This window comes from Chelonoidis abingdonii, chromosome 5 (genome assembly GCF_003597395.2).
Source record: "Chelonoidis abingdonii isolate Lonesome George chromosome 5, CheloAbing_2.0, whole genome shotgun sequence".
Classification (NCBI taxonomy): domain Eukaryota; kingdom Metazoa; phylum Chordata; order Testudines; family Testudinidae; genus Chelonoidis; species Chelonoidis abingdonii.
Window position 1 is genome coordinate 40,638,980 of NC_133773.1, and position 23,191 is coordinate 40,662,170.

Here is a 23,191-nt window from a genome sequence, read left to right on the forward strand (position 1 = left end):
AGCAGGAAGAATTATTTAAAATTGCAACAATATAATTTGAGGTATTTTCTACATTTTATGTGAAGGTTGCTTTATAATACCGGAGAAATGAATTAATGACTGTTGAACACAAGTCTTTTACAGAAAACCTCCTTAACAATACTAATATTGTTCTTTCTTTGTAATACTCTTATCCACTATACTGTACTTCCTTTGTGGCTGGAAATTACAATACAAAAAAATTTTCAGTTGACCCATAATAGTTGAAGATTACGGAGATGTAAAAACTGATCTTGTATTTACATAGATCTTTCTTAAAATACTATCAGAAAAACTAACCTGTGAGTCTGCATGTTCAGAACATACTATTCGTGAAGCTTTAATAATCTCATCCCTGAAAAATAAACTAATAAAGATTTTCCCCCTCTTTTTTTTCCAGCTTGGATTTATTAGGTTTATTTGAAAGGTATTTAGCAAAACATCTTGGGGGTATCTTTTTAGCAATACCCAACTTACTATTTAGACAACAAAGCATCAGTCTGTTGATATCTTATCAGTTGATCCATTTTCATTAGGGAGTGTCCTTGGAGAATTCTGAGTATTAATGCTAATGCCAAAAATCATCAGCAACAATAGGAATGCTTCCCTTCAACTAAAGGAAGGGAAAAAATAGTACTCCCTTTATTGATGTCTTATTTCAGTATATTCAGAGGCTTTTGGTCCTCTCCACCATGTTTGAGTGTTTCCTGATCTTATTTCTAAGGCACCTCTCACCAGAGAATGAAAATTTTAAAAGAAGTTTCTAAATCTTCACTGTTAAACACGTCGTGGTTTCTCCAGTAATAAAAGGTGCTATTTGAGCTTATTTGACCTTGTTCTGTGCCTGTTCAAATAAACAAAATTTCCACTGACTTCAGTGGGAGCAGGATTGGGCCCTAAGATATCCTATTTACTTCTGTATTGCTTCGAAGGAGATTTTCCACGATAACAAAGTCCATCAGGCCACAACTGGTTTCTGGAGCATGATACATTATCTGAACTATGACATCAGTGGCGAAGTCCAAAATTCTGCATCAAAGCAGAGCTGTCAAAATCCCTGACATCTGCTGCTCGTCCGTAATGCTAACCATTTCCTGCTCTGAGACTCCCACCAAGAATCCCACTCTTCCATGTCTGGATCACAAGATACTTTATTTTAAACAGGGCAAGTCTATTGACTGCACTGAGTCACTACATACAGCATGTGAGTTAATGGTTAGTCTCAGGTGTTCTGATTAAGATTTCTGGGTTACTATGGTCTTTATTTCAATGCCTTATACACTAAGTAAAAGCAGTTAAAGTGACAATTGTGTTTTAAAGCAGTAGGCCTAATTGGTTTTTTAAAAACCTTTACACTCTAATTTTATTATATCACTGATGTGTAGTTCTACACTGGTCTCAGATAGCACTGATATCTCTTCCTGTGTTTCCTTTTTACTGCAACTGTTAACTATTACGTGTATCATGTGTACCAACACGATAAGGTACTAGGTTGAGAATCAGGAGACCTGAGTTCTCACTGTTGCCCCTCCTGTGTGAGCCTGGGCAAGTCTATTTCTGTGCCTTATTTTCCCCATCTGTTTTACTCTCTTTCATAAAGCACTTTGAGATCACAAAGTATAGCTGAATTTTTATATATGCTGCTACAATAGGTTAATTGTGTTAAATAGCAGAGTCCCTGCCTCACATAGCTTCATGTTCTGTCTGTCTTCTGATATTATTTCACAATTCTTCTTGACTTGTATAACAAACGTAAACATATTTTTTGGTACATCTTGGCTATTGCTGTGGCTCTAGAACCTGAGAGTGGTTATGGGGTTTGTTTGCTTTTTTTGTTTGTTAGTTTGCTAATGCTGCCAGGGAAGTTGTTAGAAACTGTTGTTTATATACAAGTATGTTAAATGAGCTCCAAAAATGGACTAAGCTGGTAAATTTTTCATAGGTTGCATGCAAATATTTTCAGCAATATTTCTTGAAATCTATAGCGCTCGAAGTGCTCCTAAATATTCATATAGGCATGTGCTTTATTAGTGAAAAATACTAGTATGCCTGTACATACGGAAAATTTTAGCAATGTAATGAATCTGTTTCCTTGTTTAATCATGGTACGCCTAGTTCTGCATGAAGGTGCAGAAGTAATTCAGTAAGCACCTGAGTAATCTTTGCTGCCTGATCACTGTAAGGAGCATAGGATAGTAGGCTGCAGAAGTAATGATGGTACCTTCTGGAGACTTAAGGATTTCTGTATCAGTTGCAGGGTAAACTCAGTAAAAGACTATCAGATGTGGCATTACTAAATCAAGGTCTCTTTAAGTCAATCAGAGGCATGTTCATTTTAGAAGAAAATGCTTGAGGCTGAGTATATGACACCCATAGTAATGAGACTTCTTGGAGGCTTTTCACAATGTTTATAAGGCTTTGATTTTGTTCCCACTTGAAGTTGATGGAAAACACTCCACAGTGATGTACATTGCAACTGGAACACTTATCAAAGTTAAACTCCATTTAATCTTTCTTACTTCTCATCTGTGAAATTATCATAACAGGAATAAACATACCTGTTCAGAAACATTTTTACATGCTGACAAAGAAATAGCTCCACAGTTACCCCTATGTAGCTCGCAAAGCTGGACAAGGTCAAGGTAGCTGAATGGTTAAGGTTGCACAATTTGAGCACAGTCTCCCTTCACTCTTACAGAGATTATTTACAGAACAGATGTAATGCTTGGAATGTAAAGAGTGTCCTGACACTGGAATGGATTAGGTTGCCAGCCAAATACTTTTCCTCCAATGTCACCTCTCCCAGTGGGCGAGCTTACATACTCGCAGGATAACAGTTTGGCTGATGTTACCAACATATTGGCCAACTTTTTAAATTTTCACTGAAGAAACTAAGAATCTAGAAAGGAAACTGATACAGAATTTCTCCTTTGTAACAGTAAATGGCTCATTTTAAGTGTGGTCTAATGTAAGAGATGATTATATGTTCACTTAAATGCAACCACAACCTACAAAATGGAATATACATTATTTTCTTTTGACCTCTCACTTGTTTTCTCTTCTCAAATTTCATAACTTTATGACTATATATAAACATTTGGTTGACTCTCACTCTGGAAACCAAATCACGCAGTATGTGTGCCTAATCAATTTAGGAAAAGATGCTGTTTCCTTTGCCACTTACGCAACGCTAGGTAGTCCACTAATTTTTGCCTGTATTTTTAACTGCTGATCTCATTGCCATTAATAGTTCTCTGTTCTCAATGGAAGCCTATAAACAGCAACATACTGTCACAGATAATCCTTGATAAAAGTTAGAAAACATTATTTAAGTGATTTTATTAGTATATGTCTGAATGTCCCTATGGTATTAGGATAGAAAGATGCAAAGTCACTAGCATTAAAAGTAATATCCGCTATTTGTCTAATATATCAGTCAGAGGCATACAAATTATAGGTATACTTTTGTCTGCTTGAATGAAACCCTTGAATAGTTGCCCATGTAATACTGGTAATTGTTTGGGAAAATGCTCATTTTTTACACAAACAGATGTTTGTCCACCCATGCACCCATTTTGTATAGTCAAATAAGGGTTTTGTGATACAAATGAGTGCAACTATATACTTTTCAGATGTATTTTCAGTGACCTAATGGAAATTTAACCTTCTAATTTCAAATGGTGAGAGGCACCTCTTATCTTGTATAATCTGGATTTTTTTTTAAATTAAAAGGTTACAGTTGCATTTCAGTAGGTATAGATTTGTCCACAACATTATAGTGTACAAATTTGAGTTTGTGCCCTAATGTTTGTCACTGAATTCAACATTTTGAAATCTGCTGGAGGTCAGAATAGTGCTAAATATCTGACACCAGTTATATGACTTAATGTCAGATATCGGACTGCTTTCTTTCTTCCTTCAGTACAGGTTTAATGAGAAACTCATTTTAAAAAAGTTTCTTCTGATTGCTAAACAAGTACTACCGCAGCAAGGAAAGTAGTTTATGATCTCTGATATTGGATTCTGTACTGCCAGTTGAGGCTCAACTGGTACACATTTAGCAGGAGAAACTTGCTTATCTCTTTGTCCTCTTTCCCCTGCCTATTGAAGGTCGTCTTCCTCACATAACAAGAGGAACTGCATTCTCCTTAGTTTGAGCACTGCTTGCTTCTTGTGTTATGGATCTTGTTAATTTTTAGCAATATGGTGAAAAACATGAGATTCAAGAAGGCTGATTTGAATAACAAACTGTAATTTCCAATAAAATGTAACAGGGTGAGAAAGGCATCTTCTCATACAAATGCACAGAAGTGTGAATTAGCTACAGTGCTGCTAAACCAGGGCTGAATGAGCTGTCTGAATACTGATTTACCCTACTCCAGTGCACAGGCATTCACACAAGTCCTGTATAGAATTGACTTTGATCTGTTGACAATGATCTTTTGTTCTTTCCAATGCCTCTGAATGTAATTATGCATTTTGCCAAATTTAAACATTGCATAAGGGCCAATACAAAAAAAGAGACAGACTTGTCTAACAGGTAGAGGAAGACCTGGTTCTATTCTCAACTTTGCCATTAACTTTCAGTGTGACACCGGGCACTGAGCTGCGCTGGGCCTCAGTATCCCCATCTGTAAAATGAGATTAATATTAACTTCCCAGGGGCATGGGAAAATTTACTTCATTAATGTTTAAAAAGCACTTGGAGATCTTTATTTCTTTTCATTAACAGCACTGGATTTATTTCTGCTAGTTAAGCACTGCTCTGTGTTGGAACATCCTGGCACACGGGGAGTGAATCCATTGCTATATCTCTTAAAGGGATTTGATGTATTCCATTTGAGTGCTGGTCAGCTCCTCCAACTTGTGAACATGTGTACTGGGGCATTGGTGATGGTATATGGTCCTGTCTCCTCCCCTGCTCTCCTGCTTCTGCTGTAGTGGTTTGTGCCATAGAGGATGCATGAGGGAACACCTGAGATACAAAGAGGCCAGAGGCTGTAATTGTGCCCACCAGCTGGATATTCCACCTCTTACATGCACAAGAAGCATCTGGCCACAGTCTTGTCCTTGTTTAGCAACAGTATATCTTATAAGGAGGTAAAGACATCTTTCCTTCGTAGTACATTGCAGAGAGGTGGGGACTAGTGACACTACATTTAAACAGATAAACACTTGACTACTTGCATTAGGCACAAAGAAATTTGGGAATAGATTTGTGCTTATTGCCCAGAAAGGCCCAGATTCCCAGGCTTGGCTGAACTGCACTTGGCACAGAACTCAGAGAGAGGGGCAAAGGCAGCTTAAAATGACCTGGCATGCACACAATCCTGTTTGGCCCCTGACACAAACTGAGAGCAGCCACAGGACTATTCTAACTGATGCCTGCTTTTAACAGCCCCCAAGAGGCAGCTATGCTGAACAGGGATTACCAGAGCACAGGCTACTCTGGCCATACAGTCTCCGGTCCCCTAGCATTCTCCAACATGTCCACTCTGCTGGAGAAGGGAAATAGTGAGTGACATAGGTGTGGCTATTCTAACTATATCAGGCAGAGATTTCCCTTATGCCTTTTTAAGTCAGCTTTATTATCCCCCTTTTACTGTAAAGACTGAGGCTTTATGCATCAGAGACTTGGGTTTGGCCCCAAAACCTGCTTGCAATTGCTCAGTAAAATATGCAATAAGCATAGAAGTATTCATAGTGTATTCAGTAACAACTTTGAGGCACAATTAAGTCAGTGCACAACTACAGTTATCTGCATTAGGTGATAGGTACTCTGGAGAGTGGAGGATCAGGGAGCCACAATTGTCTTGCTCCTGTCTTCCCCCTTCTCTGCTGTGCATTAGTGGAGTGCTGATGGGGTAAAGAATCTGCCCCCATGTGTCCAAAATGTGAAATATACAAATTACTATTAGACAAGATTTCAATAACAGGAGAGAAGGAGAGAGAGTGCTTTGTTTTCAAGCCTTAAATAAAATGCTCCATCAAAAGTCTTTCTAAAATACTAACCTTCATCCTTAGTTATTACCATGGGACTCATGAACAGGCATGAAGAGGCTAGATTATAGTCATTTTAATGACAGAAACCCAAGACTTTGCGCTTTCATTTTCTACAACAAAAACAGCTTGAATCTCAGTGGAAAGAGTCCGCGATTTAATGAACAAAGTCTGGCCATTAAGGCTTGAACAGTTACCAGGAAGAGTCCCACATGACTGTTGGAAACATGAAAATGAAAAGATGTTGAGCAGCTGCCTCTAAAAAAAGGTACCAATTTCTATTCATTTTAATGAAAGCAATCTCCTGCCTCTTTTCTAGTGGGAAGTGAGGAAAGAGAAAGGGCCAAAGGTTGAAGTTAAATTGCTCCCAGCACACTTAGGCAAATTTTAGCCAACTTCCTTATAATTATTTTGAAGTTATTCTATATTTCTTTCCCAGTCATTGCTGAAAGATGTTGGTCTCAAAATGAAGCTTTCTCCACAGCTGTTTATTATATCTGTTTCTTATACCTCTTTGCTATTTAAATCAGTACTTGTGACATTGCAGTAACTTCAGTGGCAATGAACTGTGATGTTACAAATATTGGATTGGGCTGCCACAAAAGAAACTGAGCAGGAAGATCATAAAAAAGAAAAAACGTATACAAAAAGCAAAAATGGGAGAATAAATACAGAAAAGTTAGATGACAGTTTAATGGAGGTGGTGAAATAGAACAGGCCAATTCAGAGATGATTTGTAAGGGAGCTTTAGTCACCCATCAAGTGGTAAGTGGGTGGAAGGGAGCTGAAGGTGGTGTAACATACTGTACGGTAGGCTGAATGGCCGGAAGAAGGTGCAAGTTACAGCAGCTAAGAGCCTCTTAGGCTCACTCCTGTATTTGGCTGAAGGTGTTTTAAAGCTTCCATGAGTGTGCTGGGGGAATCCTTAAGATGGCTACAAAATACTTAATTCTTGTACACTAAGAAACCACAGAGTAAGGCAGTTGTTGTCAGCCTGGCTGAAGGAATAAGAAAAACTAATTAGATCCAGACATGGGCAAGGTGCAAATTTACTTTTCCCTTAGATTCCACACAATACGAAGAATGTTTTGATCAAAAAGAGGGTCTTTCAGGTCAGCTCAACTAGTCTGTAAAACATTACAGGAAAACTGTCACTTAAGTTTCGTAGCTGACTGTGCCTTAACAAACAGAACATCAAAATACAACACAGGATCTATGTACTTGTTTGCTTGGTTGTTCTCAACTCAACTTGCAAAGTTAACAGAGACCCATACGCTGTTGTGTTCTGAGGGGCCAGGTCCCTTAGGTGATTATGCTAAGGAAGCCTGAGGCTTTCTCTATAAAGGTTTTCTCTGGAAATGGTGAAACTCTGTACATAAATCTGTTGAGTGATGAATGCAATCTGTGTAATGCTAGAATGTGGGAGTAAGAATAGTTTTAACATATGAGTTAACACAGAATTTTTTTTTTTTTTTTTTTTTTTTAAACAGACGTCTTAGTCTCTTTGGGAACAATTTTCAATATACTGGTGGCAAGAGTGGGGTTTTGCTTCTGTATCATTCCCACTGGCCTCACAAAGGTAGCAATGCAGTGGTACTGGAAATGTATTCCATTGTTAATCATGCAGTACTACCTCTTAAAACAGTGTGCTGCAGTGAGCACCCAGCAGCTGCTGATGAGTGTGGCGCCACATAAGAGTCTTCCATCACCATGAGATGATTTCAGTCGGAGGGCAACCTGCCAGGGCCAGCCGCCCCTAAAGAGAGAATAAATCAGTCGTGTCTTTTAGTATACTAAGCAAAATGGAAGAGTAAAGGTAACTGGCAAGCTGTCTTGAGTGTAGACCCACTATTGCTACATTGGTTTAAATAAGACACATTATTTACTGAGTAACAATTGGGAGTCCATTTAATCACGTTAGTATAGCATTCAGAATTCCATTCAACGCCCCTCAAGGTTAGTTTACAGACTGCTTGGACATCAAATGCTCTCAGCACTTCATCCCCCTATGAATCAGTTTAATCATCCCTTCTCAGAATACATCCTTCATGCCAAAAACATACGATTTGTGTCCCCGACCAAATATTATCCAATGAGAGAAGAGGTAAAGCAGTTCTAATAGTTACCATATAAAAATATACAACTGTGAGGAGAAGGCTACCACGCCAAAAATCTGGGAATGGAGGGTGGGGAGAGTTCCATGAAGAACTCCCAATCTGCTTTTCTGTTTCCATTAATGCTAACTGCCCCATCTGCCCTTGACTGGATGTATACAAATCTTCAACATCAACGGGATCAAGGGAGAAGCAGAAACAACAAGAAATACACAAATTAGCCCCATCTCATCTCTCCACATGTGATCATCTATTCAAGATAAATCCAAACAATTTAGCAGATCAAGGATACATATTCACAATCCTTTAAAAATGGAATTGATAGTGGGATCACAAGATTCAGTTCTTACATCTTCCTGTAGGACAGAACTAGCAAGAAGGGAAGAGAGAGAACAGCAGCCAGAATATAAGTAGCAGCTAGTTTAATTTTAACCAATACCCATTTGAATAGGAATACTACAACACAGGAACTGACAAACAGGATCAGAGCAGTTTTCCATCTAGTCCAGTGTCTGACACTAGCAAGTACCAGATGCTTCAGAGGAAAGCAGGGTAATCTGCCCTTCACATAGGACTCATCCTGGTCTCTAATAGTTAAAAATTGACGTAAGACCTGAAGCATGAGGTTTGATATCCCTTTCAAAATTTTTATTAATTAGGATTAAGGCTACGAGTTAGTCACGGGTATTTTTAGTAAAAGTCATGGATAGGTCACGGGCAACAACCAAAAAGTCCCTGTCCAGGACTTTTAAGTGACCTGTCCATGACTTTTACTAAAAATACCCCTAAAAGACAGTTACTCACCTTTGTAACTGTTGTTCTTCAAGATGTGTTGCTCATATCCATTCCAGTTAGGTGTGTGTGTGCGCCGCGTGCACGTTCGTCAGAAGATTTTTACCCTAGAAACACTTGGTGGGTCGGCAGGGCGCCCCCTGGAGTGGCGCCGCTATGGCGCCGGATATATACCCCTGCCGACCCAGCCGCCCTTCAGTTCCTTCTTGAATGGGTCAAATGGAGGAGACATAAGTCTGGTTAAAACAGGTTGAGGTCCCTAGGTTCGGACTGGCGCGCGTACCTAAGGGTGTATGCGCTCCAAGCCTTGAGGAACCTCGAAACCACAGGTAGGTGTGAGAACACGAACAACCACCTTAGCTGGGTGGAAAGTAGAGATGGCGTGCAAGTGTCCCTCAGCGATGACACCGCGTAGGCCCTTGCTGTTTTAGGCCAGAGGAAGATTTCAAATAGAGGGATCGAGACTCAGCAGGAGTAGATTAAGCGTTTCGCACCTGAGGAGAAACGCTTCCATTGGCCAGCATGCTGACCAGGTGGGAAGGCTTCCTTACTACCCCGATATCACGTAGCAGCCACACCGTGAGGTGAAGAGACTGCCAAGGTCTGGGTGGCGAAGGTTGCCGTGGAACCGAGGATGAGGTCGTGGTGGGAGTGGCGGGTAATTGGGTAGGCCTATTACAGGGGCTGAGCAACAACTCGTGGCGTATCAGTGCTGCCTGGACTACGCTGGATGTGATCATGATGATGCGCGCCCTGCCCCTGCCGAAGTTTGAGCAGGACCCAAGGAGCGGGAGGGAACGCGTGGGAAGTAAAGGCGTTGCCCTTCCACGGCATTTGAGGACAGCATCCGAGACGGTCCCGGGTGAAGATCTTGGAAGGAGCAGAACCTCGGAGCAGGTTTCCTGTTCTCGCGGTAAGCGAAACAGTCCATATGTGGGGAAAAATCCCCAGTTCTGCAACAGATGCATCACATTGGGCAGGCGATCACTCATTGAGTACAGGGAAGCCTGCTGAGTCTCGAAGTGCCAAGGAGAAAGGATCCTACCGATTATCGATGTGGGCTATGCAAAAGTCCCAGAGATTGGATGCCTCCTGGACAGAAGGAGGAGACCATGCCCTGCCAGGTGTGGTAGTAGTACATGGCCGTTGTGCTTGGCCTGTATAAACACTGAGGACGCCACGGTCCTCGCAGCTGCTGCTGGAACCCCTGGCACGCCAGGGCGGACTGCTCTCATTTTGGACATTTTGGTGTGGAACGCCAGCTCCGAGAAAACACAAAGCCTTAAGCTCAAAGGTTATCTGAGGTGAGCACCTGAGCCGAGGAATGATGACGCATCGTCGTCAGGGACAGTGAGGGTGGGGCGGATGGAGCGGCATTCCCGCCCACACCAGGGAGGGAGTTTAGCCATATTCTAGGGGCTAGGATTGCTCGTGGGGATTTGTGACTATCGTGACCATTGGGCCCCTGTCCGGGCGGTTTACGCCGATTTGAGCCAAACTGGAGAGACAGAGGCAGAGCTTAGCGTTGTTTGGTTACAAACTAGCAGGAGCCATGGGACCCAGGAGACCGAGGACAAGTGCGAACCGAGGTCACTGGAAAGTTTGCAGACCTCGGTATGGATCGGTTTGCATTGCCTTGAAACATGGCATGTGGTAGCAGGATCCGGCTAGCTCGGAGTCCAGGATAGCCCCTAGGAAGTCTAACCTCTGCATGGAACAGCGTGATGTTTCCATAGTGATCATAACAGGCCTTAGACATGGTGAATAGGTCCTTGACGATGCCCACACGCTGAGGACTTGTGTTCCTTGAGGTCTCCTCAGATAAGCTAATCGTCCAGACACGGAAAACGACATATCTCGAATCGGCGGGGTGGGGTGGCGACTACAGCCACACACTTGTTAATGCCTTGTGGGGCCGCAGAAAAGGCAAACGACAGGACCGATAAACTGGAAGTACAACGCGTTGGCTAGAAAGCGGAGGTAGTCTCCCTTCGTGCGGAGGGCGAGATGGCAGTCGTCGAAAGTACGGTTCCTTTATATCGAGGCGGGATTTTACCAGTCTCCGGATCTAAGGACAGGATAATTGGTTCCCAGGGATACATGGGAAACTCCAACCTTATCATAACAGGATGGTTCCTCGTAGGTCTGGATAGTCTGAGACTCCGTACAAGTTGGGATTATGGGATAAGGGAGAGTAATGCCCCCTTCGTTCATCGGCGTTCTTGTACCTCTTGTAAGAGAATTGTGCCCGAGGGGAGTCCCTGAAGAGGGACAGGGTTGGAACAAATTGGAGGGTTGGTAACCCATACTCCATTCATGTGTAGGGGACAGCGAACTGAAGTTAACTGGAACCAACGCCAAGAGGAAGTAGGGGTGGGATCCCGCCTCAACCGGTAATGCCGCCTGGGCGCACCTTCGAAGTTTCGTCTTTGTCCGGTCGTTGTTGCGAGGGACCTCGATCTTGGCCCTTCTACGGGTGCTGACGGTTGTCTGCGACCACCTCCGCCACGCCGTCATGCCAAAGTCCTATCTGTGTTTAGCACAGGTTGTGGCGGTGTGGCTGGGAATGGAAGGCCTGCAGTAGGTCATCTGCGTAATGCATGCCGAGAGAAACCACATTAAGACCTCTGTTGCTCCTTCAGCTTTTGCCAGCCTTGGGGCGATTTCCCCGCAAAGAGGCCTTTACCAAACAAATGGTAAGTCGTGAAAGGGCGGAGCGTTTGAAATCTGAAGCCATGAGATGCTCCTCATTGGGTAACGAGCGCGGAGGAAAGCTCTGGCCGCCTTTTTTTTTTCCTTCCTCCAACGAAGGTGCACGAACTCTTGGCGGGAGTCATGTGGAGAAGTTTCCAAATTCTTATTCACCGTTATATCAGGTTGTTATGATTATAGGGCTAGCATGGTTTATTGATTTGCCACGCAGTGGCTATAAGGCCCTTGCAGAATACACCTTGCGGCTGAGTAGGGTCATTCACCTAGCCCCCTTCGATTCAGGGCTGGTGCCTGTTGGCCATGCCGTTCCCTTCTTAACCAACTGAGTGGCTTGAACAGAGAGGAGGACGGACAGACAAGTAGTCGTACCCTCCATACAGTATCGGCATTCGCCTGGATGGTCAAATAAACGGGTAGGCCCCTCTAGTGGGGCAACGGCTGATAGAAGGTCACTACTGGGTCCCTTACCTCCAGGACCTCCTGCACCTGGAGGTCGCATTGAATGCTACCCTCCATAGGAGGTCCTTGGTGGGCTCTCAGGGTTGTGGTGGCACACCAGAATCGCGGTCCTGAGCATAAGAGCTGTCCGCGTGGGAGCTGTGTCCAGATGCCATGGAGGTGCTGAAAAATCATGGGCAGAGTCTCTGACTCTACCAGACCTTGCCCACTCGGCACCTGGGACCGGTACCGGAAGGCGCACCGCGTACCTGGAACGAGATCTGGACCTGCGACCAAGATGGCAGTGCCGGGAGATCGACTGAGATCTCGAGGTTGGGAGTGGCTACGGGAGTCACAGTGCCCGTAGCGGTGCTGGGGGCCAGAACGGTGCTGAGATTATCGGAGTCGGTGAACAGGACACCGACCTGTGCGGCGAGTGCGACCGCTGGTGCCAAGGAGAGCAGCGTCGGGACTGCAAGTGGCTCGGGAGCGCCGACGGACTTGGAGCATCTGCGGGACCGTGATCATGAACGGTGCCACCCTGCTGCGCCGATAGAGGATGGTCGTATCAAGAGGCTTATGCCAGCTGTATTACCCGCACCGGCGGTGCCGGGAGTTCAGGCAGCATCCACTCTGTTACGGCAATGAGATCCCTCGTCGTTGGAAATGTTCTCCGGCGTGGAAGGAACAGTAAGCTTTGACCACAGTGCATACCGGGGACCTGTCAGGCACCGTGGATTCGACGGCCCTTGTGGGACCGGGATCGACAGTGCTGACGTCGCCAGTGCCTCAGCAGGTGTTGTGCTGGGCAATCCGGCTTAGACAGGCGTCTGCGGTGCAGTTGCACAGGAGCAGTAGGAGCAGGGAGCTCGACCACGGCGTGCGCCGGGAGCAGTCAGGCACTGGATTCGACGGCCCTTGTGGGACCGGATCGATGGTGCCGACGTTGTCGCGTGGCTGCGGCAGGTGTCGGTGGAGGGCAATTGACTTAGATGAGCTCTCTGGCTGCGGTGCCGTTGGCACGGAAGCAGCAGGAGCAGGAAGCTCAACCACGGCGCGTGCCGGGGAGTGGCCAGGCACTGGATTCGACGGCCCTTGTGGGACCGAGATCGACGGTGCTGGCGTCGTCGGTGTCTCTGCAGGTGTTGGTGCCGGGCGATCCAACTTAGACGAGCTCTCTGGCTGCGGTGCAGTTGGCACAGAAGCAGCAGGAGCAGGGAGCTCAACCACGGCGCGTGCCGGGGAGCTGTCGGGCACTGGCAGAAGGAGTCGTGGGCTTCCTCAACCTCAGAGAAAGGGAGCGGTGCCAAGTCGACTTCGGTGCCGGTAACGGCCGGTGCCGGCGGGGTCCGGTGCCAAGGAGGCACTTTTGTCCGCCGAGTAGCCAGCGCTCGGTGCAGAAGGCGGGGGGGAAATGAAAGTGCCGCTCCATTTTGTTCTCGGCTTAAACACCTTGCAAATGGGGCACTTAGCTGTGAAATGCGATCCCCCGAGGCACTGTACACAGGAGTCGTGTGGATCTCCTGTCAACAACAGCCCGAGGCAGGCCAAGCCACCGCGGTCTAAGAACTGGTGAGCCGGGCATGGGCTCCGGCACCGGTTGCGGGGAAGGGGCTACTCCCCGAACCCCTCTAACTATTATTAAACTAACTATGCTAGTACAGAAAAAACGCATAAGTATATATAAATATATATATAAAAGGATTATAACTCTATAACTATATACACAAGAACTATGAGTAGCTAGGGAAGCGGAGATCAGCTAAGCTGCGCTCCACTGTTCCAATGACCGACACGGGCGGTAAGAAGGAACTGAAGGGCGGCTGGGTCGGCAGGGGTATATATCCGGCGCCATAGCAGCGCCACTCCAGGGGGCGCCCTGCCGACCCACTGAGTGTTGCTAGGGTAAAAATCTTCCGACGAACATGCACGCGGCGCGCACACACACCTAACTGGAATGGATATGAGCAAGCACTCGAAGAACTAAATCTTACCTGCTATGAAGGGGGATGCTGCTGCTCCTGGGGGTGGGGGGCAGCCGAGGGCCCTGCTGTTGCTGCTGCTGCTGCTGCTCCAGAGGCAGGAGCAGCCGGAGGCCCTGCCACCGCCACTCTTGGCTGGTGGGTGGCCGAGGGACTACCCGTGGCCCCACCACTGGTGCTCTGGGCTGGGAGGCGGCCCATGGCCCCACCACCACTGCTCCAGACCAGAGGTGGCCTGTGGCCCCACCAGTGCTGCTGCTCCTCCAGACGGGCAGCCCAGGGCGTCACTGCTGCTCCTGGACAGCTGCTCCAGGATACCGCCCAGAACCAGTTGCCTGGGTCCGCCAGGTCAACCGCACCAGCTGCTGCAGCAGTCACCAAAGTCCTGGAAAGTCATGGAGTCCATGGCTTCCGTGACCTCTCTGAAAGACTCGCAGCCTTATTTATGATGACTCTGGATATTCTTGACAGCCATATAATATCCAGTCCCTTTTTGAATCTGGTTAAATACTTTGCCTCAATGATTTCCTGTGGCACCAAGTGCCACAGTCTAATAACACATGGTGTGAAAAAGTATTTCCCTTTTATTGGTTTTGAATTTCCCACCTTTTAATTTCATACTCTGTCCCCTTGTTGTTGTGGTGGAAGTTCCTGATATACTTTCTCTATACCATTCCTTATTTTTTATGTTTATCCCCTCTTCTTTGTCTCCTTTCTAATGTACACAATACCAGTCTTTTCAATCTCTCTGCATATGTCAGTTTTTCCCTGGATCATTTTTGTCACTCTTCTCTGAAACCCTCTCCTGATCTGCAGTAGCCTTTTGGACGTGGGGTGACTAATAGTGTGCACGGTATTCTAAAGAGAACACACCATATTTTTATATGAAGGCTTTATAATATTCTTTGTATCCACATCACATTCTTTATACCTTGTTCCTTATTCCTGTATCCATAAGATATTACGAACAGTCTTTGTGGTTGTCATAATTCACAAATATTAAGAAAACAAGTCTATCCGCACTTGCAGTTATACAAGTGTGGGCGTGTGAACATATGGAAGCATGTTATATACCAATATGGCCAAGAATCAACTACTAGTTAATGAAAAGTCTTATTTCCATGCTATATCATCATCAACAAAGTATATTTTACTTGAGAAAAATGTTTTTAATGTGCTAATAATACCCAACCTTTAATGCTATTTAGCATTTTACAGTTCTCTTAAATGTATAGCAAACGCACAAATCCATCTATATTGTTCACAGCTATTGTTCTGGATTTGCTTCTCAGGAGAAACTGAAATGGCTCTTTTTCCAGTGTACCCAAAAGTGAAATGCAATATCTGACCACTAAGTTTGGTAAATACCACAAAGATTATTTTTTGATCTGGTCCTCAGATTTGCTTTGAATGTGTTCCTGCTCCCTGTGTGTGTGCTTTCTGGGAATATTCTAGTGAACAAATTCACCAGCAGGATTGTTAACTCAAACAACAAAATTTAAGTGCATATTACAAAGTATTCACATAAAGCAAATTTTGAATTCAGAATCCTAAGATTGCCCACTGGAAATCTGTAAGAGTTCCGCACAGTCGATCAAGAAATTGAAACATGAAATGTGATTTGTGTGTCCAACCAATTACTCAAATTTTGAATATCGCATATGCACATCAAATGGCTCGCAAAGACACTGGAAATAAAAAACCATCCCTTATTCCCCACGAGGGCTGTACAGGAAGGACCGTAGGCAGAATGGCTTCATGGGAATGTCTGCATAATTACTGTGTGTTACAGGGTGCCTCTACACTGCATTCTTCTTACTATGCTAGCACAGGTATGAATACCAGAGTAGATGGTGAGGTATGGCTTAAGTAAGTAGAGGAAAGACACACATGAAGGATATGGGTATGTACCCAAGTACATACCCTCCATAGCTCTCTGCTTCCCCAAACTGTGCTTCCCCATCTACACTGCTTCCCTACTACTAGAGCCTTTCACCACCGCAGTAAAAGACTGCGGCTACCGGGAAAAGCTCCGGCAGGAAAGAGAGGCTCAGGCAGTTCCTTCTGCTGGAGCTCTTCTCTGCCACAGAGGAACAGTCTGGCTGCTCCCCACTGCTGGAGCTTTTTGTGGGGAAGATTCTACCAGCCAGGAAAGGCTCTGACAGAGGGGAGGCAGCGGGGAAAGGTTCATTTGCTACATACCACAGTGTGGATGTACAGCTACACGTATTGCCAGTGGCATGTAGTGTAGAAGTAGCCAGAGAAAGATCAGGATGCACAATGATGTCCCACAGAGACTGGCATAGAAACTGAAGATGAGGAAACAGAGGAAGAGATGTAGGCTGGAACATCAGCCTTTGGGGCTGCACAAAGCTTCACTCACTCTGAACTAATGGCTGAATAATTCATCCAGTTCTAACTGGCCTGGAAAAAACCATACTTGTTGAACAAATTATGTTCTTTGTGCCAAACTAAGCCCAATATGGCAAAATTCACATTGAAAATTCTCATTTATTTCATGAGAAGAAAAAATTTAATCAGTAGCTAAACAAGGGTGAGGGCTTATGGCAACTGTACATCCCACAATTTTACATTAAAAATGACTTTCACTGTACTGAATATCATTTACCTTAAAGAATTTTTTCCACCAATTATCCGCTTCTGTCGGCGATGCAGTAACCTCAATCCACAAACAGAAGAAAGGGAATCTAAACAGAAAATAAGGTTTAGGCCTTAAACTCCACACAGCAACAATATATAAGGTTTGGTAGATTAAAAAAAAAAAGTGTATTTTATTTTGTTTCTTTAGTCAGTAAGGACATGAGTCTTTGCTGAGTACCATCACCATCCAATGACCTCAGGGGGAGTTGTGTGCTCAGGACCTGCCTTGTAGGCTCAACCCTTATATTATTCTCAAAGTTTGTCAGTGAAATCCAATTAAAAAGACAATAATCAAATACTCCTACAGTTCTGGTATCTTCATTCTGGTATCTGGTATCTTCTGGTATCTTCATGGTGGATTTTGACTCCCACACTGTTCTCTCTCCATTCACAGGACTCCCACACAAATATTTTTGACCCACACCTTTTAAAGGTTCTATCTGGCTGAGAATATTTTCTGAATTGTGATCACTAGGCAATGAGGACTATCCCTCGTGCCCTAATAGAAAGCTAAACAGGTGTTCAAACCATTATCTGCAGTCTTTTTCAGTTCACAGTGTAAGAATGAGTTACCCTTCTGGATGTGATCCATTAAAAAGAATCCTAATAAATATGAAGTTATAATATGAATAATACACACAAAGAGCTGGAAATCTTTACTTATTTTTCATCTCTGAAGTGATTTAAGACCAATATTCTGCTCTGCGTTACATCAGCATACATCTGGAGTCACTTCTTTGACTTCTACAAAGTAATTTGAGAGACAGAGTAGGTGAGGCAATCTCTTTTATTAGACCAACTTCTCTTGATGAGAGATGTTTTTGTGCTTATACAGAGCTCTCCAGGTCTCACTGGATGGGGATGACACTCAGCACCTTGCAGAATCTTGTCCTTACTGACTAAAGAAACCATAAGCTCAAAAGCTTGTCTTGCTCACCAACAGAAATAGGTCCAATACACAATATTACCTCACCCACTTTGTCTCTCTAGTACCCTGGGACTGACATGGCTACAGTCACACTGTATACTACAAAGTAATTACTAATTTACACTGGTGTGAAAGAAGAATTTGGCTCTATGCTTGGCACAGGTGGTTGGAGGGGACACAGGTGGTTGTTCACTCACTTTTATGCCTCCCTGGATCTGGTTTAACACCCAGCGTAACTTAAAGCCCTGGCTACACCTAACTGCAACGGTCCCCATGTGGTTAAACCAGAGGATTCCCCTGTGCCATTTAAATTGGCTTTGTGGTTCCTTTGCACTGCCAGAATGACATAAAGAGCAAGCACCTGACCCACAGATTTTAAGGTATAGATTTTTGTTTATAAATATGTACATTTTTCTCCTGTGAGATCAGATTTTTCACTTCCTTCCTTTTCTTTTCCTAGCAAACATCATAATATACCTAGTTTTGAATCTAATGCCATAAACCTCACAAAGGTTTTTCACTTTTATTACTGTTCCCGGAGGCCTTCTTGCCAAGGTAGTCGCAGATCACACCAGCATCTTCACTGTGACGGCAGTTGTGTGTTCCAATATCCTGTTTTATGCAGTCTGCCAGGGATCTCTCATTTCCTGTACATTTCACATTATCCACGTGGATTGGTCCTTTCCCTTCCCCAAAATATGCCATAGTCCTTGCTCTAGCTGAGCCTCTGCAAGCAGAACACCATTGTTTAATTAAAATGTTTTACGCATTGTCCTACATTTGCCTAAATTGAAATATATAGAAGAGGATGTGAGTAGGGTACTAAGGAGGAAGACTTTGAGGTTTTATTCCAAGTTCTGTTACTAGTTCACTGCAGAACTTTGGACAAGTCACTTACCTTCTCTTTGCCTCTATTAACTTATCTATATACTAGAATAATAACTGACTAACTTTGAAGGATTCATTAGTTAATGTTTGTAAAATGCTTTTGTATCCTTTGCTAAAAAGCTCTATGGAAAGGGAAAGGATTTTTATATTGTAATAGCACGAAATAAAAACCCACACCACTTTTTGTTTTCCATAATCTGTTTAATCCTTGCCTAAACTCAGCATCTATGTACGCTAAAAATAATGTATTTGTGTTATGATTCTTTCCGAAAACTAAGGTGGCTAAATAAGGAAGGAGAACCTACAGTTTATTGGGAAATATGCCTTCAAGTATACCATACATTAATGGCAACTATGAACATAAATCAGGGCAGCATGGCACAGAAAATCATTAATAGTATATACAAAATGTAACCTTCAAACTACAACACTTTGTACTTTTATTTTAGATGTAAAATAATACAATTAGATAAATTTCATTGTTGTAATAATACTTTTGCAAAAAGTAAAGTTCAGAGTTGGATCTTTTCCAGCCACACAAACCATTAGATCTTATTGCTACCATATAACATTGGTTTTACAACAATGTGGTGAGTCTATCGGCTGAAGAATTCATCACTGTGGCATAATCTAATACAGAAATTATTTTAATGTATTTACCAGTCAGACTTTGTTTTCCCTCAAGCACATCTAAATTGGATGCGTAGCATGTTCATCTATCTGGGCAAAACTTTAGCATGTCTCATTAATATTATGTTTATGTGGTAGCCAAGATTATTACACACCTTTTTCTCCCAGCTATCCCACAAGAGCAGATATTAATGAACACACTAGGACAAGTATGATGGCTCTGATCTTCATTTGCAGCTGCAGAACAGACAGGACTGAATATGTGCATGGGGGAGGGTGGGTTAAATACTTTTATGCTCTGCCAGTCCTGGACTGGCTGTGCACCAGTCAAGTTCCCCAGTGTAAGTTAGAGCAGTCCCCAAACTGCTGTAAATTGCACCAGCTGTCAGTGGCCCCACATGGTCAATAAAGTAGCCAGTAAAGCCCAGGCCATGTCCCATACCAATAATTGGTAAGAAGCTGCTATATTGTCTCTGTGCCACCAGAGGATCATCCTGTAGGTAGCTTATCTATCAATTTAGCCAAGCGTTAATCAAAATATTAGAGACTACAGTGATGGGCATTACAGAAATCCTTAGATTAGATGGAGTTCATCAAATTTATCCTGGATTTCAATGGAGTTACACCAGAGATTAATTTAGCTTCATAAGGGCCCATTTCTGCAAAGTGCTTCAGTAGCAGTTGAGGGCATGCAAAATCCTGAAGTATTGGGCCCTAAATCTGTAATCACCAATAAAAAAAAACTTGTGTGAAGCCCATTTTGAAATATGAGCTCTTTCATAGGATGTCTAAATCCTGAACTTGGATGATGAAAACAAAATTTAGGTATATGAGACATACATTTATATGGATAGGCTGAGTATCCATTTGTGGGATTTAAGGCATCTTATTAGGGTTTGAAAGTCTGATCCTTACAGATTATGGGCAATACAGTAGCATTTCACTAATGACCGGAAGGCCCATTGTGAATGACTGAATTTAGCAAATTAGCCAGCAAGTGAACAAACAATAAAAAAGCAAGAATAATTCATCTCAGCATCCGCTTTGTTCATTTATGTGTTGATTTTTAATTACACTGAAACATTATCATAATTATTAGTAAATGTTTTGTAGTGTATTGTGTATAAGAGTATAAAGTATTAGTGATCTAAGACATCCCTGCTGGCTTTCTGAGAAGTGGGTGAGCACACAAGAACACTGTGTGAGTGAGTGAATTACAAGTTTGCAGATAAGGAAAAAGGCAAGTTAGTGTCATTTTGTTGAAATACAATGTACTGAGTGCTATAGAGCTGTAGGGTGTTGTTATATTATACCATGTGCATATATTTTCAACTAAGGTACGCTACACCTACATAGCAACAAAAAACCCTTGGCACTGAGTCTCAGAGCCTGGGTCAACTGACTCAGGCTCAGGCTAATGGGCTGTTTAACTGCAGTTCATAGACGCTTGGGCTAGTTCCCTGGCTCTAGGATCTTGCAAGGTGGGAATGTCCCAGAGCTCAGGCTACAGCCTGAGCCGGAACATCTACACCAGAATTACACAGCCCTGCAGCCTGAGCCCAGGAGCCCATGTCAGCTGGCATGGGCCAGCTGCAGGTTTTTAATTGCAGTGTAGACATACCCTTCCCTGAGGCCTACCCCCCCCCCCCCCACCCACGGATTTCGAGCCTGGCTCCATAATCATAGATCTTGGACTGGAAGGACTCTAAGAAGTCATACGAGTCCAGTCCCCCCTCATGCAGGAACACTGCTCTAGCCATATCCTGAGAAACATTTATCCTAACGTACTCTTAAATTATCCAAGATGGAGATTCCAACAGCTCACTAGCATAATACCAGTGTTTAGACAAAAACAAAAGTTCCATTGACGTTAGGAACTTTTTCCTAATGTCCAACCTGAAACAACTCCAAACATAATGTGATATACATAGCTTCTTGGTTCTATCCCTTAAGAGGCTAAGATGAACAATTTTCTCTCTCTTCATATGAACCCTTTAGATAACCTGAAAACTGCTAATATGTCCCCTAGTCTTCTCTTTTCCACTAAACTAAACACCAATTCTTCAGCACCTTTGTCCTTCATAGGTCATTGTCTTCACGACCTTTAATCCATTCTTGTTGTCATACTTTCTCCATCTTTCTGTAAAAAAGCGTGCCCAGAACTGGACACAATACTCCAGTTCAGCGCTAACCAGCACAAAGGTAAGCAGAAGAATGATTCTCATGTCTTGTCACAAAACAACCTCTTGAAACTGCATCCCGAAGAATAAATGTTTGCTTTTTTTGCATACAGCATCCACGTTGTCTCATATTTAGCTTGTGATCCCCACATAAACCCACCCTTTCTGCCGTCTCCTCATAGACAATCTCTTTCCCTTCTGATGTGTGAAACTGAATTGTTCCTAGTACATCTTTGCATTTTTCTTTATTAAACTTTAATCCTGTTTACCTTCAGACATTTTCAATTTGCCAATCATTTTGATTATGACCTATCCTCACAAAGCAGTTGCAATCCCTCCCTGTTTGTACATCGAAACTAATAAGCATTACTTTCTTGCCAAATCTTAAGTCATTATGAAGATATTGAACAGAGCAGTTCCACAACCCTGAACCCCACTTGTTATACCTTTCACAGATTGAACCATTAATAACTATCTAAGACGGTTATCCCATTATGTACGCACCTTATATGAGCCTCATCTAAAGTTTATTTGCCTAGTTATTGGTAAGATATTAAAAAAATCATGCAGACCATATATCAAATGCCTTACTAAAGTCTAGGTATGCCACCATCCACCCGCTTCTCCCTTTATCCACAAGACTCGTTATCCTATCAAAGAAACTGTAGAAATTGGGTTTGAATGATTTTCCTTTACAAAGTCCATACTGGCTATTCCCTATCCCTTATCACTTCAAGTGTTGCAGACGATTTCCTTAATTACTTGTCATTCTCTTCCCTGGCGCAGAATTAAACTAACTTCTGTAGTTTCCTGGTGTTTTATTTCCCTTTTTATGAAGGTACTATATTTGTCCTTTCCAGTCTTCTGAATCTCTCCTGCTCTCCCATGATTTTCCAAAAGATGATAACTAGAGGCTCAGATACCTCCTCTATTAGCTCCTTGAGTATTCTAGATGCATTCATCAGCCCTGGTGACTTGCAGGCATCTAACTTTTCTAGGTGATTTTTAACTTGTTCTTTTTATTTTATCTTCTAACCTACCCCTTCGCATTAGCATTCACTAAGTTAGACATTCCTTCAGACTCCTCGGAAGAGCAAAGCAAAGAAGTCAATAAGTATCTCTGCCATTCCAGTTTCCTGTTACTGTTTCTCCCTCTCAACTGAGCAGTACCTACCTGTCCTGGTCTTCCTCTTGCTTCTAATACTGATAAAAAGTCTTCTTGTTTCCCTTTTCCTGTAGCTAGTTTGAGCTCATTTGTGTCTTTACCTTTCATAATCTTGCCCCTGCATGTGTTGTTTGCCTATATTCATCCTTTGTAATTTGTCCTAGCTTCCATTTTTTATATGACTCCTTTTTATTTTTTAGATCATGCAAGATCTCATGGTTAAGCCAAGGTGGTCTTTTGCCACATTTTCTCTCTTTCCTACCCAGCGGAAAGATGATGCTGAGGAGCCTACAGTGGGTGCTTTGAGTGGACCACTAGGGGGGAAATATAGGTACAGTTACCTGAAATGGTGACGAAAGTATATTCAAGGTTCCTGGTAAAGTCATAAGTTTGCATATCAATAAATTGAAAAAGAAATGTGAGGAAATGTTTATAGCTGAATTCTCCAAAATGTATTTTGATTGGCTAATTTTAAGGAATGAGATTGTAGCTGGAGCCCAAACGTCTACACTGCAATTTTTAACCCCAGAGCCTGAGCCCTGTGAGCCTGAGTCAGCTGACCCAGGCCAGCCATGGCAGTGCTGCAGGTCTTTTATTGCAGTGTAGACATACCCTAAGGCTACATTTTGAAAAGAAGACATTATTATGTGTCCAAAGGGATAACTGTATGTCCAGTGAGAAGC

The 23,191-nt window shown here is 43.2% G+C and overlaps 1 protein-coding gene across 1 annotated transcript in view; it reads right to left on the reverse strand.

Moving 5' to 3' along the window:
• PRSS12 (serine protease 12) overlaps positions 1 to 23,191 on the reverse strand; it is a 76,426-nt gene that overhangs the window by 4,947 nt on the left and 48,288 nt on the right. The window contains 3 exon segments of the mRNA XM_032762534.2: positions 7,652 to 7,774; positions 16,686 to 16,764; positions 18,167 to 18,372. Coding sequence (XP_032618425.1) covers positions 7,652 to 7,774; positions 16,686 to 16,764; positions 18,167 to 18,372 — 408 coding nt within the window.